General features: G+C 37.5%; 1 protein-coding gene across 9 annotated transcripts in view; it reads right to left on the bottom strand.

The window, feature by feature from the left end:
- Positions 1-6,989: 6,989 nt before the first annotated feature.
- ADGB (androglobin) overlaps positions 6,990-17,167 on the bottom strand; it is a 79,614-nt gene continuing 69,436 nt past the window's right edge. For 7 of the 9 annotated variants that reach the window (XM_039346858.1, XM_039346859.1, XM_039346862.1 and 4 more), the window contains 4 exons: positions 14,834-14,927; positions 12,615-12,723; positions 12,118-12,301; positions 6,990-7,426 (listed from right to left, as the gene is read on the bottom strand). In XM_039346858.1, coding sequence (XP_039202792.1) covers positions 7,235-7,426; positions 12,118-12,301; positions 12,615-12,723; positions 14,834-14,927 — 579 coding nt within the window. In that variant the 3' untranslated portion in view covers positions 6,990-7,234. The remainder of the gene's footprint in view (positions 7,427-12,117; positions 12,302-12,614; positions 12,724-14,833; positions 14,928-17,167) is intronic. The other 2 variants (XM_039346860.1, XM_039346863.1) reach the window with 1 other exon arrangement.

Genomic DNA, 17,167 nt, shown 5'->3' with positions numbered 1-17,167 from the left:
ATTGCATTCTGTCACTACAATGCATATCCCTGTTGCATTGGTTGTAGGTGCAGTATATCTCTATTCCCCTCTGTGGATCTCTATGGGTGAAATACACAATTAAGCTATGCACGTGTATACACACGTGCATACTGAAATAACAAGCAACAATGGTCACTGAAAAGGTGATCAACCAGCAGAGAAAGCAATTTAAAGAGTCAACAATTGACATTCGTGAAACATTTGTTCCTTTAAAATGTCAGAAAATGATGCTGCAGTGCGCCAAAACTGTAAAAGAAATAAAAGATTGAAACCAAACAGTAAAGAAAACGGTGGCATTCTTTTTTAATTAATCATTTTTTTAAAAAAAACAGAGGTAAAAAAGAAAACACATATAGTATTAGTAAATGGACAGAGAAATTGCAATAGTTTTACAGTTAGTGCTCAATACATCGGTGATAAAGAATTAACAAGAAAAAGCAGAATGCACTGAGCTATTTTTAACAAAAAGGTCTTTTCAAATCTCTGAGCTTGATGCTAGTGTCTCCACTGCTTTCTTATTTAAAGATAAATCACAGAAGAATGAAAGAAAGAATGGAAGGAAGGAAGGAAAGAAGGAAGGAAGGAAGGATAGGAAGGAAGGAAAGATAGGAAGGAAGGATAGGAAGAAAGTCTGCTAAGAATATTATTGAGCAGATATTGTGTTTCTAATTCCCCTTTGTTATACTTTATGCTTTATGTTTTGACTTTCTTAGCATGGTAATGAAGCTGGTCAAGTTCAGCAGATCCTGGCTAAAATAAATCCTAAGTATTTTGAGTTATTTTTTTAAAGGGAGGCACTCAACCTTCATTATTCTTGAATAATCCACTTGGACTGGAAACTCTGAGCTTACTGTATGTCCATAATGCTGGACACTGATGAATCCAGGTTTAACTCTGAAATCAACTAGTTATACAAGCAGGAAACTTGCCATGGGCTTTAGCCATCTATTTCTGCACATCACTGCTTGTCACAGGGCAGCAGGCATTAGGAGCCACAGGACAGATGGACATTTAGTAACCAGCCTTGTTCCAGCCAGAGATTCCTTTATGAGAAAACCACACCAGTCAAATCTCATCCAGTTTTCAGTTGTTAAACTTGTTACTAGATTGTGAGAAAAGCATAAGCTCAGACAGATTTCACAAAGGAATTGTGTTTACTCTGCATTCAAAGATAATGCTGCTTGAATTTAGGGTGGCAGGAAGAAATAATTAATTCCCCAGGTATGTTTGAATGATTACCATTGTCTACATTACTGGGAAAAAGTTTGTTACTTTGGATTTAATTATTTGATGGAATGTTTCTAGACTACAAATGTTGGGAATGGGTGTTCTTAAAAAAAGTTTTTATTGGAAGATGCTTTCTCCCAATGCAGGCCCTCTCCACTTGCTAACTAGCTTTCCCTAGATTGGCCAGTGGTTGCAGCTACGGCTGACTGCATACAAAGTGTACACTGTGCTATTGAGTTATATGGTCTCTCCCCAACTACTGATTCATGGCTGCCTACATGAATAGTATACAAAGGAATTAGGTCTTCACAGATGCAGTTGTGGCAACATCTGTCATTGCAAAAATAGACTTTTGAAATTTAAAATGTGCCATAGCTGGGAACAATCAATGCCTAGGCCAAATGTTATATGGCTTTCGAAAGCCGACCATTCCCAGAGATGAGGACAATGTAAAGTAGTATTGTGAACAAACTGTTTTGGGGGTCTGCAAGCCCGCTGAACTCACCAGTTCTCTAGACACTGTTTTGCCAAGTTCCTCACTAGTCCATAAGGAGAGACTTTACTGAGCCTCAATGGGATGATCATACTTGGTTAATGAATTGACTTCAGACTGGTCGCTGGCAGTTGATAATGCCTGTGTTGTTTTACATTGTTGGCAAAGCCAAAACTTGCAGCTGGTGAAAGAAAACTTCAGTGTGGAGCAAAAGAGAAAACAAGAAATGGAATATTCTGCTGTCTTATTACTAGCTTTCTGATATATCTTCTGAGCTGTCTCCCACATTTGGAGAAATGTAAAGAATGGGCAAGAATAATTTCGAAACACCATCCTTTGTATCTGTATCTGTAACCTTCAGTTTCATCTTTTACAATTGAAACAGAAGTTTTTGCCGCCACACAGCATGTTTCCTGCATCGTACCTAGAGAAAATCTCAATAAGAATGTATACTAGGATGGGCAGTTAATTAGTTCTTCCAGCCAGAAGTTGTACTTTTCAAAACTTTGGGACTCAGATACACGGTAATTGGCTATCAATATTACAGCATGAATCTGCACTGCAATGAGATCAATATCATGCATCATAGTCTAATATACCAGGAGGAGGGAAGTCATCAAAGACATTCATGCTGCCTAAGGGTAAAGCAAAAAATTAGCTACTAATTACACTCAGATCTCGGAGGTCCATAGCAATTACATTTGATGACCACAGCATAGGAGACCAAAGGAGGGAATTATGTTGTGTTAAAAATGCCCCATAAAACATATCAGAAAACACATACATACATACAGTCCCTACCTACCTACCTACCTATCTGTATGCATAACCTATGTAAGTACCTATAGATTTCTCAGCTGTTTCCTCTACTCTGTAGGGAATCTAGTCATTTCTCCATGCTAGTTTTGAGCTGTGAATGTGGCATCTAGAACAGGGGGAAATAGCTGGCCGGTGCGTGCACATGTGGGCGTACATTCCCCAATCATGCTAGTGCCCGTAGCTGTTTGCACATGTGTGCAGGCGTGAATGGACCCACTAGCTTGGGGCAGATGTCTGCAGCCATTTGCGAATGGGCCCATTAGCCCGGGTGGGTTGCGTAGCCCATTTATGCATGTGTGAATGGGGCCACTAACCACTGTGGGGTGTGTGCAGCCATTCGCACATGCACATGGTCCCAGCGCATGATGCATGCACGAATGGGGGTGCTAGTGCTGTGCCAGTGTATGTGGCCCTGTGCGCACACCAATTTTGAAGCTGCTCTCCTTCCCTCCAATCTGCAAGCCCGAAAAGGTTGGAGACCTCTGATTCAGAATATATCTGGTGGACATCAGGTTGGATGATCTACTGTATATTGCAGGAGCATAGCTATGGAGAGAAAAATAAAATTGACTGAATGAAGAACAAGCAAAGGAAAAACATGCAGCTTCCCCAGAACAACATTGATTTTGGCTTTTCCAGACCACTTCAATATTTTTAATATGTCTGGGATGAAATGATTAAATATATGTTGAATAATCTTATTAACTGTGTTACTTAGATTAAATCATGTTTAGCTTTTGCTATGGCCCGTCTACTCAAATGTGGTCCTTCACTGGAAAGAAAATGTTGCACAACCCTATTGTTCACGTTAGGAGTTGTAGTTCAGAGGCCCATCAATAACTCTAACTCCCGAAAGTAAAATTTAGAAACATTATACACAATATTAGCATAAAACAAGAAAGGAGGAATTATTATATATGTCAAAGAAAAATAAAAATTAATAAATATACTTGGATGAAAAGGGGTGAATTTTAATGTTGGAAATAGGATTAGAGTAAAAACAGTATATGCACTAAATAATATGAGAATATTTGTATGATCACCATGCTTAGATGGAATTCCGGTCGAGTCTTATAAAAAATATGAGTTGGATTCCTAGTAAGTAGTAGAATATGAAAGAAGGAAAATGTAAATAAGAAACAATGGGGCAATAAGGACAAATATTTCAAATAAGAAAGAGGGGGGAAATGTAAAGAATAGAAGAGTACTGTTACAAATTGCTGTTAACAAAAAAGGATATATTATGTGTGTATGTGTGTAATGTTTGTTGTGCTTTGTTTTGTTTTGTTGGTCTAAAATAAATAATAATAAAAAAAAACTCTAACTCCCATCCCATCCTTGATCGTGGGAAGAAAGAGGAAAAGCAATTCAATGGGAAAAGGGCTTCCTCAACCAAAGAGAGATCTCTGAGCCTGGGAGGTGATGAAAGAGAGCACGCGTGGCTCAGAAGACATTTGCTGCTGCTGCTGTGGGTGGAAGAAAGGAATGGAAGTCAAGGACCTCAAAACATGGTTTGGGGATAGAGATTGCTGAATGGAATAGGAAGAAAGAGAGAAAACCCCATTGAACCACACACCATACTTTCTTTGGGGAGCTCAGTCACTCCATTTTTCTATCCACTCAATCACTCCTGCAGAGAGAATGATAGAAAGATGTTGAGAGATACCCATCAGCCCCATCCACCCAGTGACTTCCATGGCATGTGAGGACAGGAACGTGGATCCCCCAGTCATAGTTTAATATATTATGTCACTAACCATCTTAAAAGAATAACAGAGTAACAGAGTTGGAAGGGGCCTTGGAGGTCTTTTAGTCCAGTGGTTCTCAACCTTTTTAATACCACGACCCCCAACTGGTCGTAAGTCAAGGACTACTCAACCGGTCGTAAGTTGAGGACTACTCAACTGGTGCAGCACCATTTGCAGAATGGGACTTTTGGCGGGCTCAGCAGGGCAGAGACAATTCCTAAAGCCTGGAAAATTCCTATTGGCTTTTGAAAGCCAATAGAATTAGACTCTATTCAAGAGAGTCTATTCTATTGGCTTTCAAAAGCCAATAGAATAAAAGGGAGTAGCACAGCTAAGGAAAAGGGGGAAAAAAGGGCGGACTGCGTTGTTTGGCGACCCCCGTGAAATAGTTGTTCGACCCCAAATGGGGTCCCGACCCACAGGTTGAGAACCACTGTTCTAGTCCATCCCACCGTAACACTCAAAAACAAGAGACTGACTTTATGTCTCTCTGTGTGTATGTTTCTGATTGAAGAATAGTTAGGCAATGATGAAAAAAGAACAACACCTTGATGGTTACATTATTTTCCATTTTCTCATCCTTCTTTCAGATGTTTGGATAAATTTACATATTTGTCTAAGGACCCTGTTCCACAGTGTTGTACGATAGGTTAATATTTTAATATCATTATGCAGATAAGAGGGAGGGAGCCGAGTATGACAAAAATAGTAACTTCCCCCAGGCCTATTCATTTGTTCACAGCCAAAGCTGAAAAAAAGGAATCTGAGATATCAAGTACAGCTTCAAAGTTTCCTTACATCTTTCCGAAATTTAGTTCTTTGCCACGAGACAATATATTGGGACTTTTTGCCAATGGAAAGGAAAACAACCTTTCTCGAATCCATCTATTCTCTTCTTAAGAAGAACCTACCATGATAGGATATAGAGAATCTGGGACAGTTAGATTTAATGTCTACATATGGAGATTTTCCACTCACCATGATAAATTGTATATTTCAGGGGCTGGAAAATTACCAAGCTTTTGCATTTTGATCAACCGCTGTTTCCCTACCCCCGACCATTTTTTTTAAAGTCAGTGATTTGTTTGTATTAGTAAATATATTTATAGCAGCTACTTGGCACTTAGTCCTGTAGGGGAAAAAACCCTCCTATGATTAGCTATATTTTTCTGAGCATCAGAAATAGCGTTACATTTGAAATAAAACTAGCTATTATTTGTTTTAAGTCCCTTTGGTTCACTTGGAGAAAAGTTTACTTTTCTTTGTTCAAGGGAAGGTCAGGAGCAATTTATTTTGGGCATGACTCAATTTTCAAAGCCAAATATAAGCAAACCTATCTTTAAGCGATAAATCAACACATATAGAAACGGTGTCAGTTGTTTAGCTGGAATCCAACCGAGCCTTATTCAGTAAATAAAATATTTTGAAACAAAATCCGTTTCTGTGCTGTGCAAGTATAGAAACATCTCCCTCTAGTGACTCAGTACAATAATGGTACAGATATGTAAATTAGCCAAGATCCAATTTGAGATTTAAAGGTAGCTGGATTCAGTTCAAATGTATTATTCAGGTTACAAAGGCAACTAGATTCAGTTTGAACTAATTTGAGATTCTGTTTGACAGCTATAATTTATAATAGGAAAGCATCAGAACGCCTGAAGAGACTTCATTTTCGGCATGATAGGATGTAAATAACAGTTAACATTCAGATAACTTCAAAAGTATAATCACAACTGTATTTTTAAGGGAAAAAGCTTTCTGGCAAAAGGCTAAGGAAAAGTTGAATTGAACTACGCAGAAATGGCTAACTTAAAAATTGCTCTGACTTAAAAAATAAGAACTTTCAGGAATTAAGAATGAATTAAGGTCTTATTGAAGACAGACAAACCCACCCACCTCCTATGATTTTCTGACCTAGCCTGGCTTGTTGAAAGGTTGGCATTTCAAGGAATGTGATATTATATGAAATTTATGCAACTCTTAGAAGGCTGAAATGTCAGTATGCATATCCACACTATTGTGTATGTAGTACATTATGATATGTCAAGATAAAAACAGTTCAGTTGCAGAAAGGAAACAGACATGGAGGATGTGCGAGGAGAAAGAAAAGTAATGAAATGGGAGCTGAATAAACTAGAGAATGAAGTAGTATGAGAGCCAGTTTTTGCAAGGTCAGAAAAGAATAGACTGAAATCAGATGACACCGTTACTAAAGTGAGAGACAGGTGGAAAAGATCCTTGAACTCAATGGTTTCAAACCTGTTATGCTCTGAACACATGAGAAAATAAGCAAGAATATAATGAGGTCATGTGAACATTATGCTTTATGGCCACATAGCTTAGGGACAGAACTTTCGGTCCCAATTATCGTGCTGACCAAATGCATTTTTAAAAAAACCCACAATTTTTAAAAGAGGTTAGTCTGAAAACTCTTGTAGCAATTTTTGACATTTAGTATTTCTCATTGTTACATTAACCTATATAGCTTGTTTATGAGCTTCATTCTGTTCTAATGAACAGCAAAATTAATACTGCAATCATGTGCTTTTCCTATGCCAGGCAATGAGATAGTAGAACTGTTTTTCTTCCCCCCCACCCCCAAATCTCACCCCTGATCTGTGCCATTTTAGTACCTTTAGCCTAGGAATGGGCTAAAAACAGTGAAAGGCTTGTACAAATAATTGTATTAGAAAACTTTATTGCAATGAAGATACAAACACAATGCAAAAGTCAATGTAAAACTATTCAGTTTTTGTATCAGTGACATCACTTAAAAAGGCTGATGCAGTACTCAATAGAGAACAAAACAATACTTTCAAAACAGCATTTTAAAAAAAACTCTGTTCTACATACCTAAACTACAACATAATAAAAAGGATGTTCTTTTCTCATCCGTGAATTTAACAGAATATCGTAGACAATACTATTATTTTTTCTTCCCTCCAGTTTTCCCTCCCTTTTTTTTCTGCACATCCGGGCTTTTCTTCTCTTGCTCTGCTCGAAGGGCAGCTTCTTCAGCTGCTACTGCTTCTAGTCTTAAACGTTCAGCCTCCAGTAGTTTGGCTCTGTATGCTTCTCGGATTCCAAAGATCCTGCTTCGTTCCCTGTCTAAGGATGCCTGTCCAAAGATAAATATACACAGTCCATGCAAAATCAGTATGTATCTATGTATGCATTTCTCTCTCTCTCTCTCTCTCTCTCTCTCTCTCTCTCTCTCTCTCTCTCTCTCTCTCCCCCTCTCTCTCTCTCTCTCTCTCTCTCTCTCTCTCCCCCTCTCTCTCTCTCTCCTCTCCCCACATTTACACGTATATACAGAAACATCTGATAATAGTGGCACCAGATGAGGTTCATGTATTCTAAAATTACTTACGTCTTTTCCTTTGCCTCTTTATTCAGCTAATGGTCTATATCAATGGTTCTCAACCTTTTTAATGCCGTGACCCCCAACCGGTCGTAAGTTGAGGACTACTCAACCGGTCGTAAGTCAAGGACTACTCAACTGGTGCAGCACTGTTTGCAGAATGGGACTTTTGGCAGGCTCAGCAGGGCAAAGACAGCCTGGACAATTACTATTGGCTTTTGAAAGCCAATAGAATTAGACTCTATTCAAGAGAGTCTATTCTATTGGCTTTCAAAAGCCAATAGAATAAAATAATGCTAGACAAATCATTAATTTATTAGAATATCTAGACAAGAATAACCAAGTTTCTGCAGGGCTGATATTTTTAGATGCTGAAAAAGCATTTGATCAATTGAATTGGCATTTTATGTTAAGAGTAATTGAAGAGATGAATTTTGGTGAAAAGATATTACAAGCTCTTACGGTAATATACCAAAAACAAACGGCACAACTTATTGTTAATGGAGGTTTGTCAGAGGTTTTTACAATAGAGAAAGGTACTAGACAGGGATGTCCATTATCACCGTTGTTGTTTGTTTTAACACTGGAAATATTGTTGATTAAAATTCGAGAGTCGCAGGAAATAAAAGGAATAAAAGTTAACAAAAAAGAATATAAGTTAAGAGCTTTTGCGGACGACTTGGTGGTTACTTTGTCGCAACCTAACTATTCTGTAGTAAAGTTATTGCAGTTGATTTATCATTATGGCTCGGTTTCGGGTTTTAAGATTAATGTTAATAAGACTAAAATCCTACCTAAAAATATGACTATTCGGGAGAAGCAGATTTTGGCTAACCTGACGGGTTTTGAAATTGTCAACAAGGTAAAATATTTGGGGGTGATGTTATCTGTTTCTAATGCAAAATTGTTTAAAAATAATTATGAAAGGTTGTGGGTCAGTGTACAGAAAGACTTGAGGAATTGGGAGAAGTTGCAATTATCTCTCATGGGAAGAATTGCAGTGATAAAAATGAATATTCTACCCAAGTTTCTTTTTTTGTTTCAAATGTTACCGATTTTGAAAAATGAGATTAACTTAAGTGAATGGCAGAAAGGAATCAATAAATTCATTTGGGCAGGGAAAAAGCCAAGGGTTAAGTTTAAAATCATGCAAGACTTCCGTGAGAGAGGTGGACTCAAGGTACCGAATTTGAAATTATACTATGATGCGGTGGTTTTAACATCAATCAGTGATTGGGTAAATTTAACAAACCTTGAGATACTCCATTTGGAGGGATGGGACTTACTTTTTGGCTGACATGCCTATTTAATATTTAATAAAAAAGTGGATCGGGCTTTTAAATCTCATATCATAAGAATTTCTTTACTTAGGGTTTGGAGAAAATATTATAAAAGTGATTTTAAAGTACCACTATGGGCTATACCTTGGCATGCGATAGAAGGAATAAAAAGAGGGGTTAAAATGGACATGGTGTCTTATACACAGTTACTTAGATGGGATGGACAAAATTGGCAGTTAAAACTATTGGAAGAGTTAGTACATGAAAACATTACTTATTCTTGGTTTCAATATAGGCAATTAGTAGATAGATGGAAGATGGATCGTAAGGTGGGTTTTCTCAGAGAAGATGAAAATCTTATTAAGCAAGTGAAGGACCAAAGACTAACTCATATTAAGAGAATTTATGGGGTTCTAGTGGAATTGGATTCAGAAACAGAATTGATTAAAGATTGTATGATCAGATGGGCGCAAAATTTTGGTGAACCAGTCCTACTGGATACCTGGGAAACCATTTGGGTGAGAAATGTTAAATTTACACAAGCACAGAATTTAAGGGAGAATTTTTATAAAATGTTTTATAGATGGCACCTTGACCCACAAAAAATGTCTTTTATGTACCCTGACCTACAGCCTAAGTGTTGGAGATGTGGTTGTTTGGATGCCACCTACTATCACATTTGGTGGTCGTGTAGAAATATAAAAGCCTTTTGGATTAAGATATGGTGGAATATTCAGAGAATTTTTAGAAGGAGGGTAAAATTTACTCCACAATTATTTTTGTTAGGTATAGTTACTGATTGTGACACAAAGGAGGTTATATTGATGTTAAACTTGATTACAGTCGCAAGGCTGTTAGTAGGACAATATTGGAAGAAGGAATCTTTGCCTACTCTGCAGGAATGGTTTCTTAAAGTGTCTTATTTGGTGGAAATGGCAAAGATTTCGGCTTTTTTAAAAGAACAATCGCAAGAGAAATTTTTTGCTGTTTGGCATAAATGGATAAAGTTTATACAATTTAAATTGGATATAAAAAAATATTATTTAGCTTTTTTATAACTTTTATTTTTATATACATACATATATCTTAGTTATACTCTCTTTTTTCATATAACTTTTTTATTTTTTTTAATTAAGCCTATATTCTGCTCTGGGAAGCTCCGGGGGGGGGAGGGAGTGGGTGTTTTGGGGGGGTAGGGAAAGGGTTGTTTTGTTTTGTTTTGTTTAGTTTTTTGTCTATGTTGTTGTTGTATTGTTATTCTTCTGTTTTTTTGTTAAAATTTATAAAAATTTTCAATAAAAAAGCCAATAGAATAAAAGGGAGTAGCACAGCTAAGGAAAAGGGGGGGAAAATGGCGGACTGCGTTGTTTGGTGAGCCCCGTGAAATGGCCGTTCGACCCCAAATGGGGTCCAACCCACAGGTTGAGAACCACTGGTCTATATTGTAGAATTATTTACATTAAGAAAAAAAAATATTTTCCTTTTCTACATTTTCTGTACATTTTTTTTAAAAAAAAATCACACATAGATAGTCCTCACTTACACATTGCCTTGTTCGTTGATGGTTTGAAGTTATGGTGAGGCCTGAAAAAGTAGGTTCATGACCAATCTTTGAAGTCGTGGCTATTGCAGTGTCCCTGTGGTCATGTGATCACAATTCCGGTGCTTTGCAATGGGCATGCGTTTACGACAGTTGCACTGTCTTGCGATCACATGATCCCCCTTTGTGATCTTCACAGCCACTTCCGACCACCAGTCAATGGGGGAGCCAGCACCAAGTGGCAAGTCAAGGTCATGAGATAACTGCCCTTAACCATCTGTGATGGTTTCATTAATAACCACCTGAAACTGATGTCATAAACTTGATGCAATCCTGTGACATTTCACTCTAGGACCATGTCACTTAGTGACAGAATTGCCAGTCCTGATTGTGGTTGGTAATTGAGGACTACCTGTAGCCCTTAAATGATTTTATTTCATTTGTTTGAAAGTTACAATTGTTTAGCAAATGTGCCAGTATTAGAACAATGTATTCCTCATTCCAGACTGCTAACAGAGCCTGCTCTATATGATCTGTCACTTCCTTCCACAATTGTAAAATATTCTTTAGTTTTCTTGAAATGGTATTTGTTAATCAATCAAGAGGTCTATGCTTTGAAATTATTGAAAGAAGTGCTTCAGACCTCATGCAAGGACAGCATCTGCCTGATATTCATCAGACTGACCCATAAGGAATACAAGCTAATTTGAGGGCTAGTCCACATGAAGCTCCGTTTCCATCTGTCCTGTTTGCCATCGTTTGCTCCCTAGAGACTAAAATGGACGATCTGAAACTTGAGCTGGTCACAAACAAGGAGTATATATCGGAGGTGGTGACCCTTTGAGAGCTGTATGCAACAAAATTTCATTTTGATGTACACCGATTGGTGTACATTTAAAGTGACAATAAAGATTATTTTGATTATGATTATATTAGAATCAAAAGCTACTTCACCCTCTTTAAACTCTTGGGGAAAAGCCCAGAAACAGCTGAGTTGCTTAAATGGGATCAGAGAGGTGCTGTGTTCAATGCAAGATCCAATGCCTGTCTTCCAGATTATTTGGAAAGTATCAGGAACTCTAATTACAACGTTATTCATCACCAAATGCTTGCAACCCATAAAAAGGATTGGTTGCTTTTATGTTTATTATTGTATTTATTTTAATCTTAAGTTCTTTATTTTGTGTTGAAGTTTTGTTTGTTCATTAAAAAAAGCAAAAAAATGTTTTCATTTATAGTTAGGGCATAATAAAAATGCAATTTCCATAAGCTGGTATTGAATAACTTCATTGCCAGACAAGATGAATTTATCAATTCATTGGGTCATGTAGTTTTGTATCTTTACCTATTATCTCAGCAAATGTTCTTATACTGAATTAACAGGTGTTTAATAGACAATATTTTATACTAAATATTAGTTTAAGTGTAAGTCTAACAGCTGCTTTTTCAGACACAGCACATTCTAATTTGTCTCCCAGGCCAATATGTCAAAACTGAAAAGATAATAGGAGTTAATTTAGAAGTACGTTTGGAAATTTGTGGAGTAAAATATCTGATGAGATCCCTAACAAAGCCACACTAGTAAGAACTGATACAATAAAGAAGTTGTCAGTAATAAGCAAACGTACTTGTAAATCTTCATACATTTCCAGTACATTTTGCTTCAAGTGATTCCTCGCCATGCGTTCTTGCTGCCTATGTTCCAGAACCAGTTCTCGAAAATGTCTAAAAATATTTATTTCCTCTGTTTTACGCATTTCTTGCTGTTGGATAATGAACTCATTCTTCATGATAGGCACAATCTGTGTTTTTCTGAAGGTAAAACAGAGATTATAGCTACAGATGTTGTCTTCAGAAGGCATCTTAATTTTTGTGCAGCCTCAGGATCTAGGTACATTATATTCCACATGAACAGAAAACGCTTCAGTTATAAATTCAGTGAAGATGCCAACAGAAGCCAAGCTAAATACTTAAAATAATTAACAATTAGAAGTTAAATTATTGACAGAGTAGCCAACCAGAGTCACCTTGTAGGGGAGATGGACAGCATAAAAAAAATAATAAATACAAATAAAATAACTAACAGTGCTTTGGTCTTACTATATAAAAATATAGTGCCTCTTACCTAATATAGGGAGCGAGGTCTATAGGAGCCCATTCCTTCCGCTGAATGGCTAAACCTGCTTCAGTGACTGGAGGAAATACCATTACTTCAGAAATAGGAGAAACATTTTCTATCAAGATAATAACAACTGAATTAGCTTGCAGAGATGAACATTCTGTTTTCTAGTACAGAATATTTAAAACCACCAGTACTTTACAGGAAGAACTCTTTAAACTTCATCAAAATGTTATCAGCAAATTATATTGGCATTATAGTGGTGTAGGCTTTCATGGCTGGTATCTATTGGGCGCTCTTGTCTTTAGGGATTAGTGACTGTGGTCTGATTTCCTGACACTTTGCCAGCAATTATGGCTCACATCTTCAGAGGCAAAGTGGTCTGATATGCTATGCAGACCCACAGGCAGGGACTGGCTGGGCTCCTGCCTTAATAGCCAGTATGTTGATATTGTTATATGACAATTTTGATCTAGAAATAGAAGTATGCAGCAGTGAGTATAATTGCACAGTGGCATACTAAATTGAATTTGCTGTGATTGTGATGGACTCCTTGATTAACTTTGAGATCTCTTCCCTTTTTCTGAATAAATTATTCTCATTATTAAAACTGACAGATTTCTGTTATTTGATTGGCAGTGCATCTGTATTTGCAGGCCCACTCTGTATTATACATATGAGATCACAGAGGAAGTGACCTAAGCTTTTTCTTTGTGAACTGTTGAATCACAAACATACAGCAGCACCTCAGAAGACTAGAAAGAGCAAACAGACCAATATACAACATATTTTAATATAATGGTATCCACACAACTTTATCAAAAGATGTCTGATAACATAGTCACACAATCAGTACAACCTATGAAAAGCTTAACACTCCCAGACTTCAAAAACACCTCAGAAACAACCAATCAACCATTACAACCACGTGGCATCACTGTAGTACCCAAACCAGCACTTGCCCTTTACAACATTTTAAGCAAACAAAAATCCCAGTAGCTAAAGAAATAAAAACAGAGACCATGTACAATAATTGTAGCAACCATGATGTAGAATAGACAGGCAGAAGACTAGCAGAGCACATCCGCAAACACCAGTTAGCTGATAGAAGATACAACGAAAAACTTCTTAATTTCACAACACAGGGAAAGATTCAACCTTAGTTTTAATTGGGAAACTATTAGCTTCTTAGAACAAGGCAAATTAAAAAAAAATGCTAGGGAATTCCTGGAACCTTGGCATTCAGACAGATCAGCCATCAATAGATACATAGAGATAACTACATTTATGAACCATTTAAAAGAGGCAATAAAAACTTAGAGAGGAAACAAAAAGACTAGAACACGTTTTCCCCAGCAGCCAACACACCAAACAAACAATCAGGCAGAAAACAATACTTTAACTGAGGAACCACCAAGGAAGAAACTATACTGCTACCAAAACTGGCGGCAAACCTCACATTCACTTGAACTGCGATATTACCATGTGAATAACGAAACATCTGCAAGTTCAGAGAGCACCAAGAACTCCTCAGTTCAACCCTATGCCACAGGCCTTCTCTTCTACTGATACTTCAGACAGTAGGTCAAGTCCCAAGGCAACCCAGAAAGTGTAGATGGCAGGAAGTTATATAGAATGACACATTAGAACATGTGCCATATGTGAAGTCTTATACGGCTGTGACCCTGCAGAGCTTAATATCTAAAAACGTTCTCTCATTTCTTTGTATGTTGCACACACTGTTGCTTTTTTTTCACCTCTGCCAATAACTGGCAGGAAAAAAAAATCAGCTCAACTTTAATTTTGCCCATAATAATAAGCACAAATATTGACTTCCTCACTGCACTTCTAGAACCTAGAACACAGACTAACATAATTGGAAGGGATCTTGGAGATCTTCTAGTCCAAACCCCTGCTCAAGCAGGAGACCCTATCCCATTTCAGACAAATGGTTGCCCAGTTTCTTTTGGAAAACCTCCAGGGATGAAGCATCCATGTCTTCTGAAGACAAGCTATTCCATTGGTTGATTGCCCTCACCATTAGGAATTTTCTCCTTAGTTCTAAGTTGCTTCCCTCCCTGGTTAGTTTCCATCCATTGTTTCTGGTCTTTCTATTCTGTAGTTGAATGACATGCAATATTCTCCTTTCCATGGTTTTGAAGCCTTCATGACAAAGCTTTTTTTTCATGAATGCTTAATATCATGTTTGCATTGCCCATGCATACCTGCTTCCCTTGAAGGGCTGGCATTCTCAGTCTCAGCTTCCATTAGGCTTTTTTTAATACACTCATTAATATAACGTACGCGTTCTTGAGCAGCCTGGGAAACAAGAGATTTGTTGCAGAAAATTAGAAGAACGAACCTGCATGTTCTGTTATCTATCAAACCATTTTGACACAGAGACTTCTTTAATATTTACAGAATATACATTGAACAACAAATTCATTTTATTAGGCCTAAAACACCTAAGGTAAGTATCAGGATATCCTTGCTTTGAGAGCTTCTACAATCTACTTGGATATAAAATAGGTAACATTAATATGAATCTAATAAGAACTTCATAAATTTTTCAAATAGTTTTTTTCCTCCAAATATGGTTTTATACAATACCGTCAAAGGCATCTGCATGATTCCAATAGCCAGTCCATTGGCATATAAAAAGGGATTGAATGGATTGCCTTTTAACCTGGTGTCGCATATAGCTATGAAATATAAAACACAACACAGTAGAGCTGCAGTTGGTGATTATGTTAATTAACAGGAATATGCCTTCCTTTCCCCTGTAAAACAGCCTTAAGCAATAAGGAATGGTTTGCAAATGGGCAGTTTGATGCAGTGTTTTAAATTCTGTGCCCTAGCATTGACAGGAGTAAGCATGAACTGGGCTTTCGGATTAGGAACGTGCAGCATCCACAGCTGATTTATTGACTACAAGAAAGCCTTTGACTGTGATCATGACAAGTTGTGGCAAGTCCCTTAAAACCTGGGGATGCCAACACAACTGGTCAGCTTTGTGCAGTTACTATTCACTAGTCAATTACTGTGTGGACACAGTATGGAGACACCGAGTAGATCTAGTTTTCCAGCATCATGTAATTTGCAGGGGAAGGGAAGCAAACATTGGTTTCAGCTGCACAGGTTATACTGGGAGAGTGATAATGTATTTGGTAAATAGTTGATTGTTTATAGTTCAGGTACAGACAAGGCTGTCTATATTTTACATGACTTTCAGTTTCTTGCTCCTTCTCTGTACTTGCTTGTCACTTTGAATTTTAACTATTAATTGGGAGTATTAAAACCAAGGAGGATATGAAATCACAATGGGCATAGCTGAAGTTGTACAATGTAAAAAATTGTAGCACCAATGTAGAATGAAACAACAAAGACTCATCCGTGACAAGAAAAATATGGCTTTGTAATTGATATGTGAGCCATAAACTGACGTCATATCCGATCCAGGTTGGGCTGATCTTCTCTTGCTAGTGGTCTTGCCAACAATTATGTAATCTTTGGTCCCAAGCCAACACATAAGCTCAGATGTCTATCTGGCAGGAAAGAACGAAACAGGCTTCCTTATGAAACATAAGGCATCTAGTTCTCCTTTGCCATGGTTATTTTCTTGATTAGAATCCAGCCTCTCAGACTCTGGTTCCAGAGCATAGCAAGTTTCTTATAATGCTCCTTTAACTATATTGGCCTATGAGGGGGTCCTTGGTGCTCTCTGAGCTTGGTTGTTTTCTTGCAGATGTTTCATTGCCCAAACATCAGTACTGATGTTATTTAGTTTGGGTAATAAAACATCTGCAAGAAAATAACCAAGCTCAGACAACACCAAGGACCTCTCATTTCAAGCCTGAGCTATAAATATTCCCCTTTATTGATATTGGCTTGCATACAGTGTATTCAGGGGGTGTGAAGACTTTCTGAATGCATTGTATATGCAATTGTAGCAGTTTTCAAGATATTAATCTATTAGGATTTGATTTACATTAGTAGCATGTGGCCAGAAATAACACAGCTTAGGTTTTAGGCTGAGTAGTTTAATTATTATTTGCTTTGCAACTGAAAATATGAGTCACAGAATGAAAGCAAACACATGGATGAATGATTCATGTCACAACATTCAGCTGCTGTATTTGAAATGACAGCACCAGAAACAAAAATATCAATATTTTTGCCTTTAGATTATGCAACTCAAGAGTTGTTTAACTGCTAGCAGTTGAGTAATAAAAACAACTTTGGGTATATTAAACTAACGCACACAGTGAAGCAGTTTTTAAAGTACCTGGAAATGAGAACAGATAAGTAACTCTCAGAAGAAAACTATAAGAAGATCTTGTTTGTAATTTAAGTATTATATTGCATTTGTAATGAGGTTGATGCTTGGGGTAGAACAGGGGTGTCAAACTGCCAGCCCACGGGCCGGATACGTCATGCCAAAACTGCACCCAGCCCAGCTCCGGCAATGGGGAAAAAGGTCACGATATGTCGCGACATGTCACATGATGTTGCGAGTTTGACACCCCTGGTGTAGAATGTTCTCTTAAGAAGAGCTTTTT

Source organism: Crotalus tigris, unplaced genomic scaffold (genome assembly GCF_016545835.1).
Source record: "Crotalus tigris isolate CLP2741 ecotype Arizona unplaced genomic scaffold, ASM1654583v1 scf7180000018030.5226217, whole genome shotgun sequence".
NCBI lineage: Eukaryota > Metazoa > Chordata > Lepidosauria > Squamata > Viperidae > Crotalus > Crotalus tigris.
This window is presented reverse-complemented; position numbering and strand designations above follow the sequence as displayed.